This window comes from Stegodyphus dumicola, chromosome 8 (genome assembly GCF_044657685.1).
Source record: "Stegodyphus dumicola isolate Sdum_Otavi_A_Nest chromosome 8, ASM4465768v1".
Lineage (NCBI taxonomy): Eukaryota > Metazoa > Arthropoda > Arachnida > Araneae > Eresidae > Stegodyphus > Stegodyphus dumicola.
The window spans coordinates 42637815-42661315 of NC_140775.1; the positions used below are offsets into that span (position 1 = coordinate 42637815).

The 23501-nt window shown below is 32.6% G+C and overlaps 1 protein-coding gene across 2 annotated transcripts in view; it reads left to right on the plus strand.

Annotated features, from left to right (window-relative positions):
- LOC118184477 (heterogeneous nuclear ribonucleoprotein H-like) overlaps positions 1-23501 on the plus strand; it is a 135856-nt gene that overhangs the window by 16846 nt on the left and 95509 nt on the right. For both annotated transcript variants that reach the window (XM_035354151.2, XM_035354152.2), the window contains exons 2-3: positions 18016-18146; positions 21346-21501. In XM_035354151.2, coding sequence (XP_035210042.1) covers positions 18053-18146; positions 21346-21501 — 250 coding nt within the window. In that variant the 5' untranslated portion in view covers positions 18016-18052. The remainder of the gene's footprint in view (positions 1-18015; positions 18147-21345; positions 21502-23501) is intronic.

A 23501-nucleotide genomic window follows, 5' to 3' on the forward strand; every position in this document is an offset into this window, starting at 1 on the left:
TTGAACAGTGGAACTTTGTAACTGAACAAGAAATTATGTCTGTTTATAGAATTAAAGAGAATGTATTATCACATAAAAAAGAAGCAACTTAAACAACTTACATTGAAAGAAGTGTTTAATAAACTAAACAAATAAATATTAACTTTTTTTTTTTTTTTGGTAAATTTTGATACCCTTTAGATCATAATTGTTCTTTATTTCATAAATTACAATTTCATATTTTTAATTTTCTAATTTCTGCATGCCATCTTACCAGATTTAAACTGATGATCTATAATCCGGAATCGCCGAAGTCCCGACGAATCCGGATTAACGACTTTTGACTGTACTTTATAGAAACAAGGATGGGTTTTGCAAAATACTGAAAGGAAAAATTATTTGGAATGAAAATGTCACTGAGATCATATTTGTTTTAAAGATTTTAGATAAAAGTGTATTTTTATTTTTTCTCAGAAACTAATTCATTAATTTCAAAATCATTCCTTGAAGTTATTAAAAACACTAATAAATACAAAAAAAAAAAAAAAAAAAGCCTGGGCGTGGAGACATTGAAAATTGTATGAGAAGAAAACATTTTAATTATAAAATTTTTCTTCAAAAATTTTAATTAAAAAAATTACTAGCAAAAACTTTTTTTCAGCTTAAAATTATTTTGTCTCACAAAGCCATTTAATAATATTCATAAAACGTAGATAAAAATGCTTAATTTTTTTTTTAAAATCATTCAAAAGGTACCGAGTTCCTTGTCGCATTGAAGCCGATATGCACTTGTGTTAACTTTAGTTTTAATTTGAACGATATTTCTGGAATACCTAGCATCAGATAACCTTGTCTGCATTTGTCTATAATTTCCGTATCTTGTACAGTTCTATCTAATTTTGGGGGGTGACATCTATCAGCGCGATTGTTTCACTGACAGTCCAGCGAGCAGTAACTAAAATTAGTGAACCGCGCAGTATAGTATGGGAAATCTCCCCATTTACTCTGCTCCCGAGAGGTAAGGAACATTCAACCAAGTTTTACCTCTAATTCGGCGAGGCAGTTAATGCTTGTCCCATGTGAACGGGACATGTTGGAAGAACCGGTTTTCGCTACCGGTCGAATCTGCTCTTGTGAACGGGGCTTATGTTGTTAGTTGCAGCCCCTAATCCCAAATCTTCACTTTTCTTCTAACTTTCCGTTTCACCATAAATCACATCATATATAGAATTAGGAGGCAAAAGAAATATTGGTTTTACAAACTTTGATAAAATGTCTTTAAAGAGATCATAAATCAATGATTGCAAAATATGAATTAATGAAATTCTGCTTTGTCGAACTGTGTTAACCCGTTCACGGTGGGCACCTCTGTTACTGAAGCATTCTCTTGGTACGGCGCATTAATTTGATACGTCGTCTTGTGGGGACGAGCAATTCGTGGTGCTAAGCCTAACTTTGAAAAAAATTCATGTAAGGTACATTTGTCATCCAATTGCTCCAATTTTTGGTACATTATGAGAAGAACATTCAGGTATTTGTGAGAATTAATTTTAAACCTTTATTGTTATAATTTCCTTAAAAATTTTATTAAATTCTCATTCTAGAATAATATAATTTTTCCTTTATCCCACAATTAAATATACAGTCAAAAGTCTTTAATCCGGACTTGTCGGGACTTCGGCAATTCCGGATTATAGATCATCAGTTTAAATCTGGTAAAATGTCATGCAGAAATTTAAAAATTAAAAATATGAAACTGTAATTTATGAAATAAAGAGCAATTATGATCTAAAGGATATCAAAATTTACAAAAAAAAAAAAAAAAAGCTTTATATTTATTTGTTTACTTTATTAAACATTTCTTTAATGCGTGCATGCGTAAAGCATACATTACGCATAGTCGAAATTAGAAAATATCAACCAGAAAAAAATATTTGATGTGTATTCGTGATATTTATAATGATGAGGAATTTGATTTAAATCATATCAAAGATGGAGTACATCGAGATGAAATACTGCATTTACTTGGGAATTATAAGCCGAATAAAATAAAAACATCTGCCCTGAAGATAAGGATAGTGCTGACAGATCAACTTCCAGTTCATTGCGCGCTGCAATGTTCTCCCTCCTGCAGAGCAGCGTGAAATTGATAAACGTATTTCGGAATGATTAGAGAATCAAAGGATATGTCTTTATCCATTTTTTGCAGGAATTTCACATTTTGTTTGAAACATGCTTTCACTTTGTAGATCCTTTGGTAGCTACAGAATCGGAAATTCTTTTTGACATAATCGAAAGTTCAAGGTTACTTTTATAAAATTGCTCTAACAGTCTGCAAAAAATAATAAGCTGGATCCAATTAGAAGATTAAGGAACAACGCAGTCTGCAACATTAACTGAAATAGATAATTTTAGCTTAGCTTATACCATCTGTTATACATTAAACGTGCATGAGTAAACGTATTATGCGCATGCGTAGACGCATATGAACATGCGTAAAAGTATTATGAGCATGCGTTAAGGTATAATGCGTTGACTCATGCACAGAAAGTTTGTAGCTTTGAGGTCCAGATTATAGATCATTCTGGATTATGGAAGTCCGGATTAAAGACTTTTGACTATATATGGAAAAATATCCAAACAATTGCAGATTTTAGTTAACACAACACATAATTAAAATTAAAAAATATTAAAACTGTCTTTCATAAAAATTCAATGTGCAAACAACGAAAAGGAAGCAATATTTCAAAAAAGAAACAGTGTATGATATTCTTTGAAACATGGGTGTAGGCAAAGTCCAACATTGCAAATGTCACAGATTTAGCATTTGTGTATCTTCTAGGGTCAGAAAGCACTTTCGTTTTGCCATTAAAGAAATAGAACACTAGCAATAGAACATAAAATAATAATAATAAAAAAAAAACTTTCACTAAGCCATACAAAATATTCGTCCCAATGTCGGAAAAATCTAAGAGTAACTAAAAAGTCTCTAATGATAGACATCTACTCCACTATACAGTGATAATAAAAATAAAATAAATAAATTCAATTAAAATGTATTCCAGAGCATCGAGAACATGTTCATTTGTTTATATGAAATGACCCAGTAAGAGCCATCACATTACTCAACACTAAAGAATTAGCATTTGTGTATATTCTTCTACATTCAGATACCTATATCGCAAAAATAAAAAAAAAAAGTTCCTCAAAACATCGAGAACAGGTGCATTTGTTTATATCAAATGATGTAGTTAAATAGATATTATATTACTCAACACCCACCCATGAATCTCCCTCTCATTCCGAAACTAAATACAGTCAAAAGTCGTTAATCCGGATTTGTCGGGACTTCGGCGATTCCGGATTATAGATCATCAGTTTAAATCTGGTAAGATGGCATGCAGAAATTATAAACTTAAAAATATGAAACCGTAATTTATGAAATAAAGAACAATTATGATCTATAGGGTATCAAAATTTACAAAAAAAAAGCTTAATATTTATTTGTTTACTTTATTAAACATTTCTTACAATGTAAGTTAAGTTGCTTCGTTTTTTATGTGATAATACTTTCTCTTTAATTTTATAAACAGACATAATTTCTTGTTCAGTTACGAAGTTCCGCTGTTCAAGTCCTATAATTGCTGTGTCGAGAATACCGACTAATTTGTCAATCAAAATTTTTTCGTTTTCAGTAACATCTGTGTCACTTTCTTCGCTATCGGAAGCGAATTATAATGACAAGGAATTTGATTTAACTCATATGAAAGACGGAGTACATCGAAATGAAATACTACATTTAGTAAGGAATTATAAGCCAAATAAAAAAAAAGCATCTGCCCTGAAGATCAGGATAGTGCTGACAGATCAACTTCCAATTCATCGCGCGCTGAGGCCTCCCGCCTCAGAGCAGCGTGAAATTTATAAACAGATTTCGGAATGGTTAGATAAACAAAGGATATGCCTTTATTCATTTTTTTTTTCAGCAATTCCACTTTTTGTTTAATGGACTTCGAAACATACTTTCGCTTTGTAGATCCTTTAAATATTAGTAAATATATATCAGAAATTCTGTTTGACATAATCGAAAGTTCAAGCTTACTTTTATAAAATTGCTTTAACAGTCTGCAAAAAATAATAAGCCAGATCCAATTCAAAGATTAAGGAACAACGCAATCTGCAGCATTAACTGAATTAGATAATTTTAGCTTAGTTTATACCGTCCGTTATACATTAAATGCGCGTTGACGCATGCGCAGAAAGTTTGTAGCTTTGATGTTCGGATTATAGATCATTCCGGATTATGGGTGTCCGAATTAACGATTTTTGACTGTACCAAAAATTAAAAACATTTCATAGAAATGAAGGTACACATACTTAACTTTCGATATATTTCCCCATAACAGACATACAGCTACATCTAGCGGCAACAAATAATTTTAATTAAACATTCTATCTAAAAAGTCAAATGTGGTACGCCCGGCCATAGAGTGAATTAAATGGCGATTCAAATATGACACATCCGGCCATGAGGTAATGTTCGCTGCTGATGCACATGTGACATGCCCGTACTGAACGGGTTAAGGACATTGAATGATGACAAAATGAATTGGACAAAAAAGCAAAATGTTTTGTTAAGCTCCGAAGATAAAAACATTTGTTCTTCCTAAGATAAACTTACAGTAATTGGAAAATGTTTCCCTTGAGCAATTTTTTTTTATTTTGGAAGAAATTTGTATCAGTTTTGCACTTACATTTAATAGTATTATTTTGGGAACGGCCAATTAAATTCTCACTGGCCCAGAAATTTATTTTTCTCAAACCTATTTTTAACAGTAGAAGTAGTTAACTTCATCTCCCTTTACTTTAGGTATTTATAACTTTCAATAGAGCCTTTTATATTAACTCTAGAAATATTTACTTCTTTAAAAAAAGCAAGAAGTGGGTTCCATTGGTTGAGAATTCTAGATAAACATTTCTTTAAAGATAGCCACATTTCAAAATTTTTCATGTTTCAGTATTATGCAGCTTTTAGAATTGTTTCAATTTTTTTTTCCGTTAAGAAGTCCTTTCAATATAATAATAAATGTCAACAATGTGTTCATCCACACTTATTGGTAAAGAAACAAGATGAATGAAATAACCTTGATCTTGCTTTGTGCTCATTGGCTAATGTATGCCAGATGAAACGCAGTGGCACTCAATGCTCATTGGAGAACTGCAACTTGATGTTTTCGGGCACACGTGCTCTCACTCACAAAGCGGAAGTGTGCCATAATTTCTCCCTCATAAAATGACTTTGATTTTTTATGTTATCTAAAGAAAACCAAATGCTTTCAGATGCTTAAAATCACTTTTTTTTTTTTAAATGGAAATAACGAAGTATTAAGACAGACTACATAAAAATTGTGAGAAATTTTAAGAGAAAGTCAGCAGAAATATATTTAAATCGGGTTGGGGAGAGAACGGTCAGAAATCGAGAGTCTGCAACCAAATCGGGACAGTTGGCAACTCTGACTAGATAATAGCAGATCATTCTTTATTTAATTGGATAATCAATAGATGCAAGTTACAAAATAGCATATAAAAACTTAAATTGCATGTTGTTACATCTCCTATTTTTAAGAGCAAGTTGGCACTAAGATTATCGCCAATTTCATGTTTGCTTCTCACATATGGCACTGTTACATTTTCTTATCCTGAGAACTTTCTTTGTATGAGCTTCACAAAATAAGGCTCAGTGATGATGCTTAATTGTGAGTAGTTGATTTTTATTCAGTGCTTAATGATGCACTGGTCTTTCAACATTTTATGGGTAAAGCAGCAGGGTTGGATCAACAAAATAACTTGTATAGTCAAAGTAAAATGTCTCTAATCTGCATTTTCTAGTTCCTTTGTTTTATATGCTTACTAACAGTCTGAATAATTTATCAATTCCTCTTGTATATGGTCATTGTTTTTTCCCATGAGTGTGATTGCCTTTCTATTTGGAAACTGACCAAGAAAGACTGGGTAGTCTGTATTTTGGGGTATGCTTTGGATTATTGGCAAGTTTTGTTTCATTTATCGCCAAGTTGTTGTTTCAGTTATGGTAGCCTGAGTATTTTACGATATATGTTTTAGAGACCCTATCATGACGTGATGGGTTGTAATGCATGATCGCGTTGAATTTGATTGTTGGGAAAATATTTCTCAGGTCTTATTTTTGCGTTGGATGTCAGGAAGTATGCTGCTTATTTTGTGCTTTATACTGTAAAATGGCTGCCAGTGATAAATATACAACCAGCTGTTTCTGTATTATTTGAAACAAATGGAAAAGAAAGCATTAATTGAATGGTGTGTAAATGAAGGTTTAATCGTAATTCAGTGGAATATCTTAACTAGAAAAACAATCATATCTGATTGTTGGAAGTTGTACGATTGTCTTTCTGGTAATGGCTTCATTCACCTCTCAGTAAATTACTCGGTGATTTAAGGATTCAGAAACCGGAGCTCATATCAACACTGTTAAAAGTATGTGGGGTGTAATAAAAAGGAATTTTGGGACGAAATGTCACTGACAGTCTGGCATTGCGGAGGATATTTCTGATTCTTATTTTTGTGAATTTACGTGATAACTGTATACAAATTGTAGTTCAGATAATTTTACAGTCTGTATGCTGTTAAGGAATTCTATGTGTTACACACGGAAGACACAAATTTCTAAATAAGGTAAGTCGATATTTCCTTTTTATACTGCACGGATTAGATAACATGTATTTCTATTTTTATGTTATTTATTTGTTGTGTTTTGATTTAAATTGTAGTTTGTTGAGATTATAATTTTTTTATGTTTTAATAATGTTTTATTGCATTATGCTGTGGACACCATTTTACTTGGGAGAGAGTTACTTGTAAACAGGAATGGCGCTAAATTTTCGCCAAGGGGGACACTGAAATGTATTTTTCCTAAAAGAATTTACTAGTTTCTCAGCATAACCTGCCAAATATCCTTTATTGTGGAAGAATCCTGCTGACTATTTCCCATACTATTAAACTTCCATTTATGTCCATAATTTTTTCAGGTCTACTTATTCACTTATTTGGTTTCAGATTAAATGGTGAGAAACACCTCTCTGATAAAACTGTTCCAGTCAGAAATTGTATTTTCATAAAGATTGAGTTGCTTATCCTATGCCTTAATCAGCATCAGTTCCTGTACTCGAAGTACAGGAACTGTAGCTGTGATTTACTTAACAATAAGTAGATCACTGCACTGTTACAAACAGTATTCTGAAATTAGTGAACCAGCTCTCAAAATGTGCGCTTTTCCAATGATATGTAATTTTATTTAATGAGCAGTTTCAAATATTTAAATGTAAGATAAAATGCATCTTTGTGAAAGAAATTTAGCTAGCTTCTTCATCTCTTTGGTAATTATTTTTTTTAAAAGAAAAAATGCTAATGTGGAGATTCTCAGTGAGAGAAGAATGAGTAATCAGCAATTGTTAACATTTGTATGGGGGAAGACAGTGTAGTAATATGTGGTTTATTGGGTGCTTTATTCTCATTACAGGCAAGCCATAAATGATTGTCATTTGGACTGCCGACCATTGAAGACAGTTCGCATTGGTGATTTATCCATATTCGTAGCGTCATTTACTAAATGGGGTCTGTAATAATAAAGAAGTACACCCAACTCTTTTTTACACAAATTTTTGTTGTAATGAATCATAAAAAAGAATTGTTTAAATTCTAATTTTGACAATGTGATCAGGAGTCGGTCGGTTTATGCACACAGCACAGGTATTTGACTACTTCATCAAAGAATTTGGTGAATGTTTTAACAACATGCAGACGGCTGACATCGAAGATTGGATGTGAGAAAACCCTTTGGATGAGGACGATTTGATTGAATTTATGAAAGTTTGCAATAATAAAGAAGTCAATAATGACAAAGTTGAAGGTGAAGTTCTGCTATTAACGGCTGATTTAATTCACGAGGGCTTGAAATTTGATACTATGAAACATTTTCTTACTCATGATTCATTAAATTTTCAATGTAATCTTAAGTTTTAAGTAGGGATCTTAAATCTAAAACTTGATCAAAAGTTTTCGATCTAGTAGCCTTTACTTTCATATTTTATTATTCTCCCTAGAAACAAAAGCATAAAATCTAGTTTGGCAAAGCCAAAATGGTACAAGTAGGAGAAAAAGTGTGCGAGTCAAGCCGGAGCCAAACCCACGATGACACATTTGAGAGTCAGGCCTGGTACGTTCAGCTATGACGTGCACTGTGAAAATATGGCAAATATACATTTTTGGCAAATTTTAGCATAACTTCAGCTATTTTAAAAGCAATTAACATTTTCGCAGTAGTGGATTTGGTATTTATGATATTTTCTGCAAGACAGGTGATGTCATTAATTAATTGGAAGAAGGTTTTTGGACTATTTGTAGTATGTCTGTAATGTGATCTTCTGTAGTAATATTTTTATTGAGGGCATTGTTATATTTTCTTCCTGAAGTTCTAGTTCTAGTTCGTAGGTTTTTCAGAATTGCTAGGGGAAATAAGAGTAGGGAAATCTGTTTAGGAAAAGCTGGTTTAGTATTTGGTTGGTTTAAGTTTGAAAACATTGCTAATAAACTTTGCATCCTCTGTAAGAACTAATGTGATTTTCAGAGCAAAAAATACTTTTTATTTTTTAAGTTTTGTGTAGCTAGGTCTCAAGAACTATACTGTAGAAGTCCAGAAATCTGCAAAGCTTGGGATCAATTGTACGGATTTTAGGATTTTGCGAATTTCAGAACAGAAAAGATAAATCATAATATTCAGACTAAAAGTGCAAAATAAATAAGGCATATTAGATACATTTAATTTTATTATTATGCCCACATGCTTTCAGATAACGTATATACCCTGTCTCTGTTTAAATCTGTTCCCTACATGCTTTTACATAGTTTTTCCCCACATGCTTTCAGATAACGTATACAGTGTCTCTGTTTAAATCTGTTTAGTCAACCATTGCTGAAATTGCATGGCTCCTCTATTTTTAAATCAGCATGAATTTGCGTCCCCTTTTCTCTCAGGAACGCTCCTGAAATTGGTATCCCATCACTCCGCCGATGCCGGAACCACTCGTATGAGACAGCATCAAGGTTCGCCGATTTCGCCTTGTGCAAAGATTTCAGTTTTCGGATTCCGGTGTTAGAAGCACTGTTGCTGTAAAATTTCAACAGATTTTCCTAATTTTTCCGTATATCATACACAGTCCGTGTCGTTATTCTATACAATTCTGCTACAAAACGAGGAGTAGCACCTGTCTCCATCTTTTGCAGAATTTCCACTTTTTACAATAATTTATTATATGCATTAAATTATTATTACATATATAATTTGATTATATTATATTAGTATTCATTTACATTAGTGCTTACAAGGATATTGAAAAGCATTAGGGATGTATTCAATAGACATAAAAATAAGGAATATTAATAAAGCATAAAATATTTCATTTTTTTCTACATGTTTCAAACATTTGTCTAATGGAGGTTTGTTTTAAAACTTCAGGGTGCTCCACAGTAAGTTTTTTTTTTTTTTTTTTTTGTAAATTATGTATAGTCATAAACTCTTGCTCTGTGACACAACTTTGTTGTTCTAAAAATTTTAGGTACTTTTCACCAAGTTGCAGACTCTCATTAAAAGATATTTTCTCACTTCTATCAAAATCACTATCTGTGTCACGACACAGATAGTGAATTTGATTTGAAGCAGAATTGTCTTCTTGCTGTGGCGAGTTCAAAACAGATCCAATGATTTCATCATCAGTCATCTGATATGCCAACGTTGGCTTATCTGAACACATCATCCATTCAACAATATCTTCTTTTTGCAAACCCTTCTCATTTATTTTTCTTTCGAATATAAAAGGAATTCTCTTGCTTTAACCCTTTCTGCACTGACCCTAAAACCAGAAAAATCACTGTCATCACTCTCAGTTTCAATAAACAGAGAAGATGGCCATACATTGTGCCAGGCATTTACTAATGTTGTTTGGGAAACAGAATTCCATGATTCAGCTAACAAATAAATGCAATCTTTGATGGTGAATTTTTTTATAAACACAAAGTGGAATATCACTTGAAAGAATTTTTTTCCTCGAGTGGAGGGAAGAAACTCTTATATCATGATGTCAATAATTTGGTCTTTCAATTATGAGTCATTATTGTTCGGTAATTATGATGTCATTATTCGGTAAGTATTTTTTCTTCGATATTTCGTACTCCATGTTGTGGTTTCCGGAACCTATAAACTCAATGTTTATATTTTGAGAGGCAACACGCATTTCAGGTCGGCGGATTTTCAGTATTTGACTGTATAAGCAACTTGAGAAACCAAAAGAAAACAGTCGCTAATAGTTTGGCTTGGTTTATTGAAATTGCCGCAAACCACACTGGAAACTTGCTCATATACCTGTTGCACATGGGGAAAACCAAAAAAAAATGCTCATGCAGCTAGCCTGTTTGTGGGATTCGAACATCTGACCAAACTACCAGTGTTCAGCAACTTTACCACTTGGCAGCTGGTGGGCCCTCAGTCACTAATAACAGACAGTCAACAAAATAACTGACAGAGGCCGTTAATAACGAACAAAATTCTTCATTTGAATCAAACCCAACAGTTGTGTTAGACATATCTACTGATGATAGCATTTTTGATCCAGTTTGTAATAAACACATGTGCTTGTTATCAAATAGTGATGAATATTTGGGAATTTTTATTCCTGATTTCAATTAAAATTTTTGTATGTACTTATGAACTAAATTTTCAGTGGACATAATTTTTTTTGTAATAAAAATGAATTGTTTTTGTTTTATAAATATGTAATATGGATTTCATTATTAATTTTTTGCATTTTTTCGGAAAATATTTACAGTTTTTTCATCTTACATGATTTTTTTTAAGTTGTGGAACATATCCCAAATTTACCATATGTTGCATGTATTTTTTTACACGGTTTTCTAAGGAACGTGTCTACAGTGTAAAAAAAGAGTTGGGTGTACTCTTAAATAATTATCAGCTCAACCTTTGAAGTTTTTTGACAAAGAAATTCATTAAAACTAGCATCAGGCACTCCAATGAAATGTAAAATACCTCCCCCCCCCCAAAAAAAATGTGCTTAATGAAGTGTGAAATTACAGCAAAGTGTCACCTTTATGAACTTGATGCCATAAATTCATTTAAACATGAGTCTATATCATTCTGCTCTTCCATGTTTTTTATTGTGCCAGTTTGATGAACTTTGCAGTCTTTTAATGCTTTATATATGTTCATCAATATAATCAGTTGCACAACTTTGAAAATACTCCTCCCTTAACTGTTCTGTAGAAGGCAAATGCCAAATAAAAAAAAAAAGTTTTAAAAATGAATGAAAAAAAAAAGCAGAGAAATAGCAGTTAAATTTTATTTTCAAAATGAATGACAATAACAGTTAATTGACAATATTATACTTATCCATTACTAGTAATAAATTTTACTGTATGGTAACATAAAAAATGGTCAGCAGCATCATACAAATATATGATGTTGTCAAAAGCATATGCTGTGGCCATTTGAAAAGGAAGTACCTTATATTCATTTACCCTTTCAGTAAGAAAGGTGCAAATGCATGCACATTTACTACTAGACTCTCACCCTCATACTATACAGGAGCGCCTTTCGAAAACACACTTAAATATCAAAACCATAAAAAACAACCTTATATTTAGTGTAGGTATAATGAAACACTCAATCGATTTCGAGGGCAGCTAAAGGTCCCTCCTCATCAGGAGAAAGAAATACATAGAAAGAAGAAAATAGGAATCACAGAAACACGTGGTGCTTATCAGCACTGCATGTGGTTATAACTAGATTTTTAATCAGAGTTGCACTGGCCGCCTACTTTTACTGAGCCAGGCTGTCTGATCAAGCATAAAGAAATATTAGCGAAGTTAAAATAGGGAGCGAGGGGCAAATGCACATGCCTTTATTATTTTAAAGGTGCCTAATGCCTTTAAAATTCTACTGTCTTAATTCAATTATTTTTGCCGATAGATGGCGTTACCTCCTCGCACTTGGTACTACCAGAGGGTATAAAAATCCGTTCAGTGGTTGCTTTCCATTATTTGAAGTTCAGATTTTGAGCGTAATGTGCATTTGCCCCTCGCTCCCTATTTTAACTTCGCTAATATTTCTTTATGCTTGATCAGACAGCCTGGCTCAGTAAAAGTAGGCGGCCAGTGCAACTCTGATTAAAAATCTAGTTATAACCACATGCAGTGCTGATAAGCACCACGTGTTTCTGTGATTCCTATTTTCTTCTTTCTATGTATTTCTTTCTCCTGATGAGGAGGGACCTTTAGCTGCCCTCGAAATCGATTGAGTGTTTCATTATACCTACGCTAAATATAAGGTTGTTTTTTACGGTTTTGATTGTCACATTAGCGTGTTTCTCTTCTAGACACTTAAATATCTCCATTTATTGAGACAACCATAACTTTTGTCATACTACTCAAATTATGAACTGTGAACTACTTCATACTGTGCAATGTGTGACAGATGCACCAGTACTACGTACTCAACACTATGTACCATGAAATGAATTCATAAACTGTATGCTGTACTATGAACTGCACTATGAATGAACTTATAAACTGTGAGTTGTGTAACAAAAAAACCAAACAAACAATGAACCACATACCATAAACACTTCCCCCTGCCAACAAAGCTCCAAACCGAAACACAAAAGAAATATGTATATACATACATCTTTTAAATAATTTATTGTAATTATCCATTGTAATTATTGTATCTATCCATCCAACTGCAAAGTACCCATGTAAAGTATATCTGAGACAATATTGTCTGCAATGCAAATTATGCACCATTAATATATAACTGTGTATTATGAATGCTGCAATATAAACTAATTCCTGAGCATGGTGTTAGCGTGCCCGGTCAGAATACACTTCTATAGATGGTTAGTGCAGTGGGGCGATACCAGTTTTACCCATGGCGATGTTTTGGTGCCCCCTGTACTTCTCTCTGTCTGTCTGTTTCTTTCACAATCGTCTGTCTTGGGCCAGAGGGATTTTTGCTACTAAGCCTAAATCCATAAAATTACAGAAAGATGAACATGTTGTTTAATAATGTTCTGCAGTGTATGCTTTGTATATATTTTTTATTTACATTCTTCATATATTTTTTTGTTTTGTTTGTTTAAATATTTTGATTTTGCACATTGTTTTCAGTATTTATTTCCCAGTTAGTGACTTTTGACATTATAACAATCAGCATAAATACAATAAACATTTTACTATGCTGACAATAAACATTTTACTAAAAAAGTTACAGATACAACCTAATTTAGATTCTTGTAATTTGTTGAAGATTTTCCATGTTGTAACGCTCAAAGAAGAAGAAAGAGAGAAGTACAGAAACATTTTGCATACACAAGGTAAAATTCTCAATTAGAAACTGAGCTGCAAACCCAAACAACAAACACCCTACCAAAAAATAAAATAATTATAATATTAAATATCACATGCAAGTTTAAAGAGACATCCAAACCTCAAGCGAAAAGAAAAAAAAAAAAAAAAAGCTCCCATAACATTCATTAATAAATACCATAGATGTGTTTAAAGAACCATAAGGAACCCTGTGAATTAACCTTTTGCCTTATGTTTATATAATTCCACTGCATGTGAGCCATTTTTGTCTCATTTCAAGTAGAAGATACACATTGAAGATTAAATCTGAATGTATCTCAAATTCAGTGAACATATAATTCCAGCTTGTGCCAAAATTGTTAGCTTCTAAAATGCTCTAAAGCTGCAGTCACCAACCAATGGTGGTGGTCTGTGATAACTTTTTACTGGTCTGCAGAAAAATTGGGACATTATTTATATTTTTATGAAGATTCAGTTTAAAAAATGACAAGTAACAAAACCTATTATGAAATATGGATTATACTTTTTTTTATTTTTTATTTTAGTTACTACTTTTAGTGAAATTTCTTCTGAATTTAGCAACTTTTTAGCTGCTTTTTCAGGTGTATCTAGCAACACTGACTGAGAGTTGCCAGTGAAGAGTTGGCATCCATGGATATGTTGCTGTTAACAATATTAGCACAAACTGGAATTCTCTTTCCTTTTGAATTACAAGCATATGCTATTCTAGACATTAATAACACAGTTTTTCTCCGTGTCAATAGGCAGCTTGATTGATTTTTTTATGAGAACCATTTGCATTCTTGTTTGTAATTGCATCACTGGAAGTTTCCGTTTTTGTTTTGTTCAACTGGTGATCGATGGCACCATTGCTGAGTAAGCGATGGTTATTATGATTACAATAATTAAAAATTGGCAACATAACCCTATCAGTTTATTGATATTGCTTTGCTTTTGCTTTTCATGAAGTTTCATTTCAGTGATATGGAAATGTGAAGCTTTCTGTACAAGAAGGTAAGTTTTTTGTACTTTTCATGTAATTTTTCAATGTAAAAGAAATATGTGTAGTTTGCTGATTATTATTGTATAAATGTATTTACCATTTTGAATTCATATTAGTGGTTCACTAAATATAAAATTATGTATGTAGTGGTCCGTGAAGTTCTAAGGGTTGACGGCCGCTGCTCTAAAGCTCTGATACACGCGTCACCAGCGGGGGTAATTGTGGAAACGCACTGTCACACTGACATGCCAGCCAGAAAGTAAACACACATATTGCTTGCTGGCACATTCGCATGAGAGTCAGCATGAAAGGGTTGATATTTATAAGATAATCAACTAGAGTGAATTACACATTTTATAAAAATGTATTCTGTTTTTCCCCTTATTAAAATATATTAATAATTCTTTTATCTACAGTTTTCCTCATCCGACAGGATATTACATAACATATAGCCATTTTATCCATTAACAGTGTTGCCAACTCACCCAATTTAGGTAGGAGATTCCCAAATTCCAGCTGTTCTCCCACCAACCCTTACAACATATAGCTGACTTTTTTTTTATTCTTAAAATTTCTCATGACTTTTATGTAGCTTAATATTTTGCCATTTGCCCCCCCCCCTCCCAAAAAAAGTGATTTTGGCAATCTGAAAGCACTTGGTTTTCCTCTAGATTACATATAAAAGAAAAACAAAGTAGTTTCATTAGAGAGAAATTCTGGTGCTCTTCTTTGGGAGTGAGAACACATGTGTCTAAAAATGTCATGTTCCAGTTTTCCAGTGAGCATTGAGTGCAATTGCTCATCATCTAGCTTATATTAGCCAATGATCACAAAGCAAAGTCTCGGTTGTTATTTCGTTCATCTTGGAGTTGTTAACCCCTTAACTGCCGCGGGCGTATATATACTCCTTGCTCAGCCGATGCGTTAACTGCCCCAGGCATATATATACGTCCTTCCAAACTGCTTTCATTTGCTTTGTGCTGCTACACCTAAAATTATTTGCAAAGTTAAAGCATCGGCTGCGCATCTGGGGGGCAGTTAACGCATCGGCTGAGCAAGGCGTATATATACGCCCGCGGCAGTTAAGGGGTTAAAGAAATGGGTATGATAAATAAATATTCAGTAATTGATTGCGTTAAAATAGTTCTATTTTGCCGCTCTGTGAATGGAAGCAATAATACTGATTCAAAACTATATCCAATTGCTGCTTCTTTTTTTAACCCACTGCCTTTAGAAATTGAGTGTAGTTTACTTTCTGTCCCCACTTTAAAAGGACATTACACAGGCTTTAATATAGCACAGCTAATTATTAAAACTTTAAAAAGAAAATGCAATTCCTCTGGGTAGTTGCTTAGCACTTGGCGCTGATAATGCACCATTAATGGTAGGCTTGAAGACTGATGTTGCAGGTATCATAAAAAAGGAAAATCCAGATTTGCAAATTAAAAGGTGCACCTGTCACCTCTTAAATTTAGCAGCTGAAAAAAGGACAATAAGTATGGATGAACACATTGTTCATATTTATTGTTTTTTGAAAGAATTCCAAAAGGAAAGAAAAATTGAAACAATTCCAACAGCTGCATAATTCTAAAGTAAGAAAAATTTTGAAACATGTAAGATACAAAGCTGGCTATCTTTCAAGAAATGCTTATCTTGAATCCTCGATCAATGGAACCCACTTCTTGCATTTTTTTAAAGAGGCAAATGCTTCAAATGTTAAGATAAAAGGCTGTATTGAAAGTTATAGAATACCTAAAGTAAATGGAGGTATAGTTACTTCTTTCACTGTTTAAAGAATTGAGTTGGTTTAGAAAAAAGTAATTTCTGCACCAGTGAACAATTTAATTGGCAGTTCTCAAAATAATATTGCAAAATGTAAGTGTTAAAGCTGATACAAATTTCTCTCAAAATAAAAAAATTGCTCAAAAAGGGAAACGTTTTCCAATTACTGTAAGTTTATCTTGTGAAGAATGAATATTTGTATTTTTATCTTCATACCTTAACAAAGCCTTTTTGTACAATTCATTTTGCCATCATTCGATGTTCTTAGCACAGTTCTGCAAAGCAGAATTCCATTAATTCATGTTTTTTAATCAATGATTTATTACCTGTTTTGTTGTATTGTTGAGTGTAATAGGTTGCCAAGTATGCATAAGAGTGCTTCAGATTTAAAAGTTTAATTATATCACTTGTTAGCCATCGAGTATGTAATAATGTGAAATTGTATTTTATGCATTTTAAATTTTTGGGGGAGGGTAGTTTTTTAGATCTTGTGGCAACTAGTTTGCCAAAATATGACTTAAGAGCACCACTCTAAGCACAAAAAATTTTTGTCAGCCATAATTCTGCTGTTGTCACGAGAATAGCTTCAATACAGTTTTCTCAGCCCTTAAACTGCCACCATATTAATTCAGCAAAATAGAGCTAAAAATCATGCCATGCTATTATATTGTGTATGTATTAATGTGAAATACCAAAATCTGGAGAAAGTTGACGTTCTCCGGTGAATGTCAACTATCACATAGTCGCTTGGTGTATGTTTGAAATGTTTGTTAACCCTCCGAGCATTACGTGTTTAGCCCTGAAATTTTAAACTTCCTAAAAATGTCATGAATAATGGGTATTTCAAATAAATCTTGTTTATAATTAAAAAACAATTCTCTCACTTTTTACCTTGACTCCTTTTCTTCCATCATACATCCAACCTGAAATCAGATATATTAAAATCTGGCAGAAATTTTCGTGTTTAATAAATAATGAATACAAAAGCCACCCTTCTATACGGAATTTTCCATCCATAATGGTGAGAGGGTTAAATATCCTTATTTCTCACTCGCACTGGCAAGTATCAACATTCACCATGCACTGACAGTGAATGTTGAATAAAAATATTTTTAGCTCAAAGGAGCATTACCTCAGAAGGGCTATTAATTTTGTTTTGACATCTTGTGTCGATTCACTATAAACAGCAAATAACTTTTGAATTTGTTGCCACCAAATATTATCTCCCTGCATTATATTTAAAGAAATTAAGTAATGGTAAATCTGCATAAATGTATGTATGCTTTTTGCATTGTGATAAAACAACGGTATCTAGAGCCATCAAAGTTTGAATAATTGCGCTATGAAAAAAACGCCACCGCCTTCCACCCGAATATGGGCATCTGGAAGTCCAAATTAAAAAATTTGTTTTATTATCTATTTGTTATTTTGTAAAGCAATTATGAGTTTTTGTTTAAGAAACTGAATGATTTCAAAGTGAGGAATGGCAACAATGTGCGGGGGGGAACATTTTTATCTCCAGCATGCCAGACTGCGTATTGGAAATTATCAGTAACACAGAAAACATTTTAAAAAATGCCCTTTTAGGCTTTTTTTTTTTTTTTTTTTTGTGTGTTTGCATCTGCATTAACATTCATATTAAACTTTGATGGTGCAAATTCAACAATATGATATATTTGAATTGTAGCCATATTTATAATTATATATGCAGTACTGTTGCAAAAAAAGTTATATTTCCTGATTTTCCCCCCTTTTGGAATAAATATTTTTTTTCTTTCCCCCAGACCAATTATATTTATCAGACTTAAAAAAAAACAAAAAATGTCTGGTGAAAACGAAGATGAAGGATTTGTGGTTCGTGTGCGTGGATTGCCATGGTCTGCTACCAAGGAGGAAATACAAAAGTTTTTTAATGGTAGGTAGAAAGCAAAACTTTTGTCATAAAGAATTTGATACTTAAATGTGGGTGTATTTTCAACTAAATTCAAAATGATCACATATTGTAAGTAATTGAGCATGTTTAACCATTTATACTAACAGACTTAATTTAACTTTAGAACAATCACTGATATCAATTAGATATCAACAATTAAATCTCTTAATTTTTGTTACAGTCTTTGAGGAAGGTTCTTAATAAAACTAAATTCATTCTGTAACATTTTCATAAGTATTTATTTCATTAAAATGGAAACAGAGAATGAAATTTTACAAAACAGTTGAAAAATTATCTATTCATGTTGAGAATGTTATATTCAAAGTGACGATAACTTTAATGAATATTATAACATACTAGCATCTTACTTGCAGTTTTTATTGTTATATTTTTATACATTTTTTATCTACCATTTTTATGCATGAAAATCACTTTCTATTTATATCAGTTTCATTAGATTTTAATTTTATTTTTTTGTGCTGTATGTATCAGAAAATTTTCTTGGATTTACATATCAAATTTTTCACGCTAATATTTTTTATTATTTACTGAATCTGTAATTCCTTTAGTAATAGCTGTACATATTAGTTTTTCTTGTGAGCAAGTCTGTTTTTTAAAAACTTAAATGCATTAATATTTTTCTCTTTAATCAGTATACTGTCAAGTGTGATGCCTGTGCTTTTATGCTTGAGCACATTTATGAAATATAATCCTTGCCAATTTTTAATCTTTCTAGAGTTTTTTAATGTTTATGTATTAGCTGGCCAGTACACTGGCAGAAATACACCCTAACTGTTATTGCTTGAGGGGTTTGGCAACCCTGGAAATTGTTCCAGATTTCTTCTAGAAGAATATTTTTTATTGTTTTTCAAGTTTTGTTTATGTTTTCTCTTTCTCTTTTTTTTCGGGGGGGGGGTGCAGGCAGGTAAAAGGAAAATGGAATTGCTTTCTTTTATTTCAACATCAACTTCAGACCATTTAAAGCAGGTGCATATCTGCATTTCCTCCTATTTTTTGGGGTAATCCTTTTCTGAAGAAAAGTTCTCAACATGGTTTTGTTAATCTCATGTTAACTTTTACTTTATTTTGCATCATGCATTTATTAAAGTTTGCAAGAAATAAAGCAGATGCAATCCATCTTTTTTAGGCATGTGATATTTTATGAAAAAGTAGTGAGCGTTCCAGTTCTCATACAGTGAAACTGTACATAACAGACAATTTACAATGGCAATATCATGACAACAATAATTGATTTGTTAAAGTGTTAGAATAAGAACTGGCAGTTTTTTTTTAAAGAAGTTACTTGCTTTCTTATTTAACGAGACAGTTGTGTAATTTAATACTTGAATGTGATTGAAAAGCAGCACATGCTAGAAACCGAAAAAAACCATTTCATCAAGTTATCGATCTTGAAATTATGTTTCGCCATCAAAAGACAGCAGGGGATTGTATCAGCAGTATATGCCTAGTACCGAAGTACCATTTATTTTATTTAACTACACAGAAATTAAACTCATCTCAGAAGTCTGTTGTTATTCCACATACCTAAACAAATTAACAATGGACTATGGGTCAGTGGTTTATGGCTCGGCATGGCCTTCTACATTATTGAAACTTGATCCTGTTCACCACCAGGCTCTCCGGATATGTTCTGGGGCATTTAGGACGTCTCCTGTTCAGAGTCTATATGTTGCCTTATTTGAACCATCTCTCCAGTTAAGGCATGAGCAGTTGTCTCTTAGTCATTATTTTAATGTATTATCGCAGCCGGGACATCCTGGCAACACCATTTCGTATGGGGACTTGTTTGTTCGCTTGCTTGAAGCACGATTATCTTGCGTGCCTTCCTTCCTATTAAGAGTCCTGCCACTGATTTGAAGAAATCTTCTAACTTGAAGGCCCAAACAATAAAGCATTTTGGCATTGCACCTTGGAAAATGCACAAATCTGGCTCCTTAATGTTTTCCATCATTTGAATAAAAGCAATATGAGCGACATCATATATAAACAACTTTTTAATGATCATAGACATAAATACAGCAGCTTCATTCCCATATACACCAATAGCTCAAAAGCAGCCAATCATATTGGAACCTCTTTTGTAATGGTAACTCGTAAAGAAGGAAAGCATTGCATGAGGCTTGCTCGATGCTTACTGCGGAGTTGACTGCAGTGTACTATGCCCTTTCATACATATCAAAGCGAAGTCAGAAAAAGTTCATTATTTATTCTGACTCGTATAGTGCACTAAAAGCTCTGGAAGCATTTACTGATACCCGGAATTCTCTGTAGAAATTTTAAAATTGCATTTGAATTTAACTATTAGCGGATATCAGATTCTTTACTACACACATAGATAATAAGTGAAATGAACTGGCAGACGCTACTGCAAAATCTGCTGTGAGTTTCTCCACTAGGTTTGTTCCAGTTAGAGACATCCACATGGCCATCAAAAACAAGATCATAAATAAACGGCAGCAAAACAAGTGACTAAGCATCAAGGGTAAAGTTGAATATTGTTAGGCTGCTGGAAACCGGAGGGAGGAGGTAAATTTAACTCACCTTAGAATTGGTCATTGTCGTATTACTCATAATCATCTTTTAAAAGACGAAAGCGAATTTATCTATCCCAATTGTAATACTGTTTTAACCGTTCATCACTTTTAACTCAGTACCCTAATCATAACAGACTTCGTATGAAGCATTTTAACTGCTGTGACTTACCTATTCACCAAATAATTGGAAAAGAGGTCAACACACACTTATTTCATTACCTGCAAGAGTTGGGGTTTTTATCATTTAATCTGAATCATGTTTTAGAATATTCCTCTATATTTTAACATTGGATTTTAATATACACCATCTTTACATCTGTAATCATCTCATTGTTATATTACCTTTTATCCCTATCTCATTTTATATCTGGTTTTAAACTTGTATTTAGAAATATCTGTCACACATCTGGCCCAAATATTCATTCAGATTGTGTGCCAAAACTCAAACAAACAGAATATTTGAACCTTGGAAAATATAATTTCCTTTGTTGTGTATTACCACGTTCTTTACTGTTTATTTCATTGTATTTTTCTTAAAGATCCCAAGAAATTAATTTATATTTTAAAAATAAGTACATGATTAATTTTTTTTTTTTTTTTCCCCTTTTTGTTTCGCTTCCATGCAGGTGTTAATATTAAGAATGGTGTAGATGGTATCCATATGACACTTTCTAGAGAAGGAAGACCAAGTGGAGAAGCATATGTGGAGGTTGAAACAGAAGAGGATTTAACTAAAGCATTAGAAAAGCATAATGATCATATGGGTCATCGATATATTGAAGGTAATTTCTCATCATCATCATTATTATTGAAGCAAAGTAGTAAGTGCAGCTGCTACATTGGGCTATGTGTATAGCAAAAACAGCTGATATTTGGAATATGGTATCATATGATTTGGTAACTATGATGATGATTTGTATGATGATAAAGACTGCTAGCTGGGATTCTAAGAATTTTACGTATTAACAACCTACATTAAATAAGTTGCATATTTTAAGTAATCAAAGTATGTGTTTTCAGCTAATATGTATTAATTTAATAAAATATATTCTGTAATTTAAATTTTATTTATTTTCAACCATTTTAATGTTTGCATAATTTCACATATATATCTTTTTAAGGTTTCGTAGTTGCTAATTTAGAGAACAAAAAAGAATTTGTTATTCTTGTTTTATAAATATTCTTAGATGCATTCATGTGAAGCATTGTAGTAATGTTTCCACATTGCGATTTTTGTTCATGAATGTTTGATAAAAAATTCAGCAAATATGGCTCTGGTATGTCCATACTCATCTAAATATGGCAATGTGTGACTTTTCCTAGTTTCCACAATTTTATTAATTAAAAATTAAATCAATATAAACACTTGTTAGTGTGTTTACTGATATTATAATGAAGTTTTAAAGAAATTTTGTCAATATGGTTTCAGCATATTAATGTAGTACACCTGAGTTTTAATTTTCTCGAAAAATCTGACTACTAATTTGTTTATAATAATTGTTGAACTATTTTTCCAGGACCTACCTATTTAACTGATAGTTTGGGCTTCGATGGAGCTACAAATAGAACTAAGTCTCTTTCTTGAAATTTACGCTCTACGGCTTTGTGATTATACAAGAGTTTTTGCTTTTTTTTTTGCTTCTTCCATATGCTGGACAGTGAGTTCTTGACATCTCCTCATTCGATTCATTAGTTAAAAAATATAGTCCACTACTGTATATTACTCTTCTTTACCAGATAATTTTTCATAAAATTGGAGTTCTTAAGTTTCTGCCGTGAACTAATTCTTTGGGGCGAGAAACCGGTACTGTTGTAAATAGTGGTTCGAAGAGCAAATAAAGCCTGAGGTAAGATTTTATCTCAGTCCAGACCAGATACTAGTCATAGGACTCAAAGAATTCTTTTTAAAGTTCTGTGCTTCCTCTCTACAGGATTGCTTTGTGGGTGGTAAACAGAACTTTGTAAAACTTTAATTCCAAATTTTTCTAGGAAATTTGATGTCAGCACACTTGTAAAAGATGTGTCTTGCACCTCCTTTCGAAATCCCATTCAATTAAAAAAAGGAAAACATCAACAATCGTGGTTGAACAAAGATTTGCGACAGGAACTGCATCCGGATATTTTGAAGACATGCAGACTGCAGTTATAATATACTTATTTCCTGAAGGTGTCATGGGCAGAGGCCTATGTGCATCAACATTTATTTTTGAAAACATTTTTGTGATAACGGGCAATTTTCAAAGATGCGCTCTTTTTGTCTTGCGGCTTTCCAATTCTCTGGCATTTGACACAAGTTTTAACAAAATTCATGACATCTTTCTAACAATTTGGCCAATAAAACTTTTTGAATAATGTATCTTTGGTCTTTGTTGCACCAAGATGGGCTGCTATTTCTTCATGACAAATAGTCATCAGCTGTTTTCGATATTTTTCAGGACAACAATCAATGGTCTTTGTGTTCCATCACAATCTTCTTTTTTGAAAAAGCGCATTTGGCCTTTCAACATGTACCTCGTACTTTTAGAAGATTTTATTTTAGCTATTTCATAAAGCGGCTTCAATTCGACGCTCTCCTTCTGTTGTATATATATTTCTGGAAAGGCCTTTATCAGATCTAATTCTGAAAGTTCATATTTCACAGAAGGTAAACTTTAATTTTCAGTCGGGGTGTCTTTGTTATTCAATTTCAGAATTTACCCATCTGTTGAGACCAGATTTTCCGTTTCTTTTAGTCGTCGCTGTTGAGCATGAGTTTGTACAGTGTTTATCATATAACTTTGAA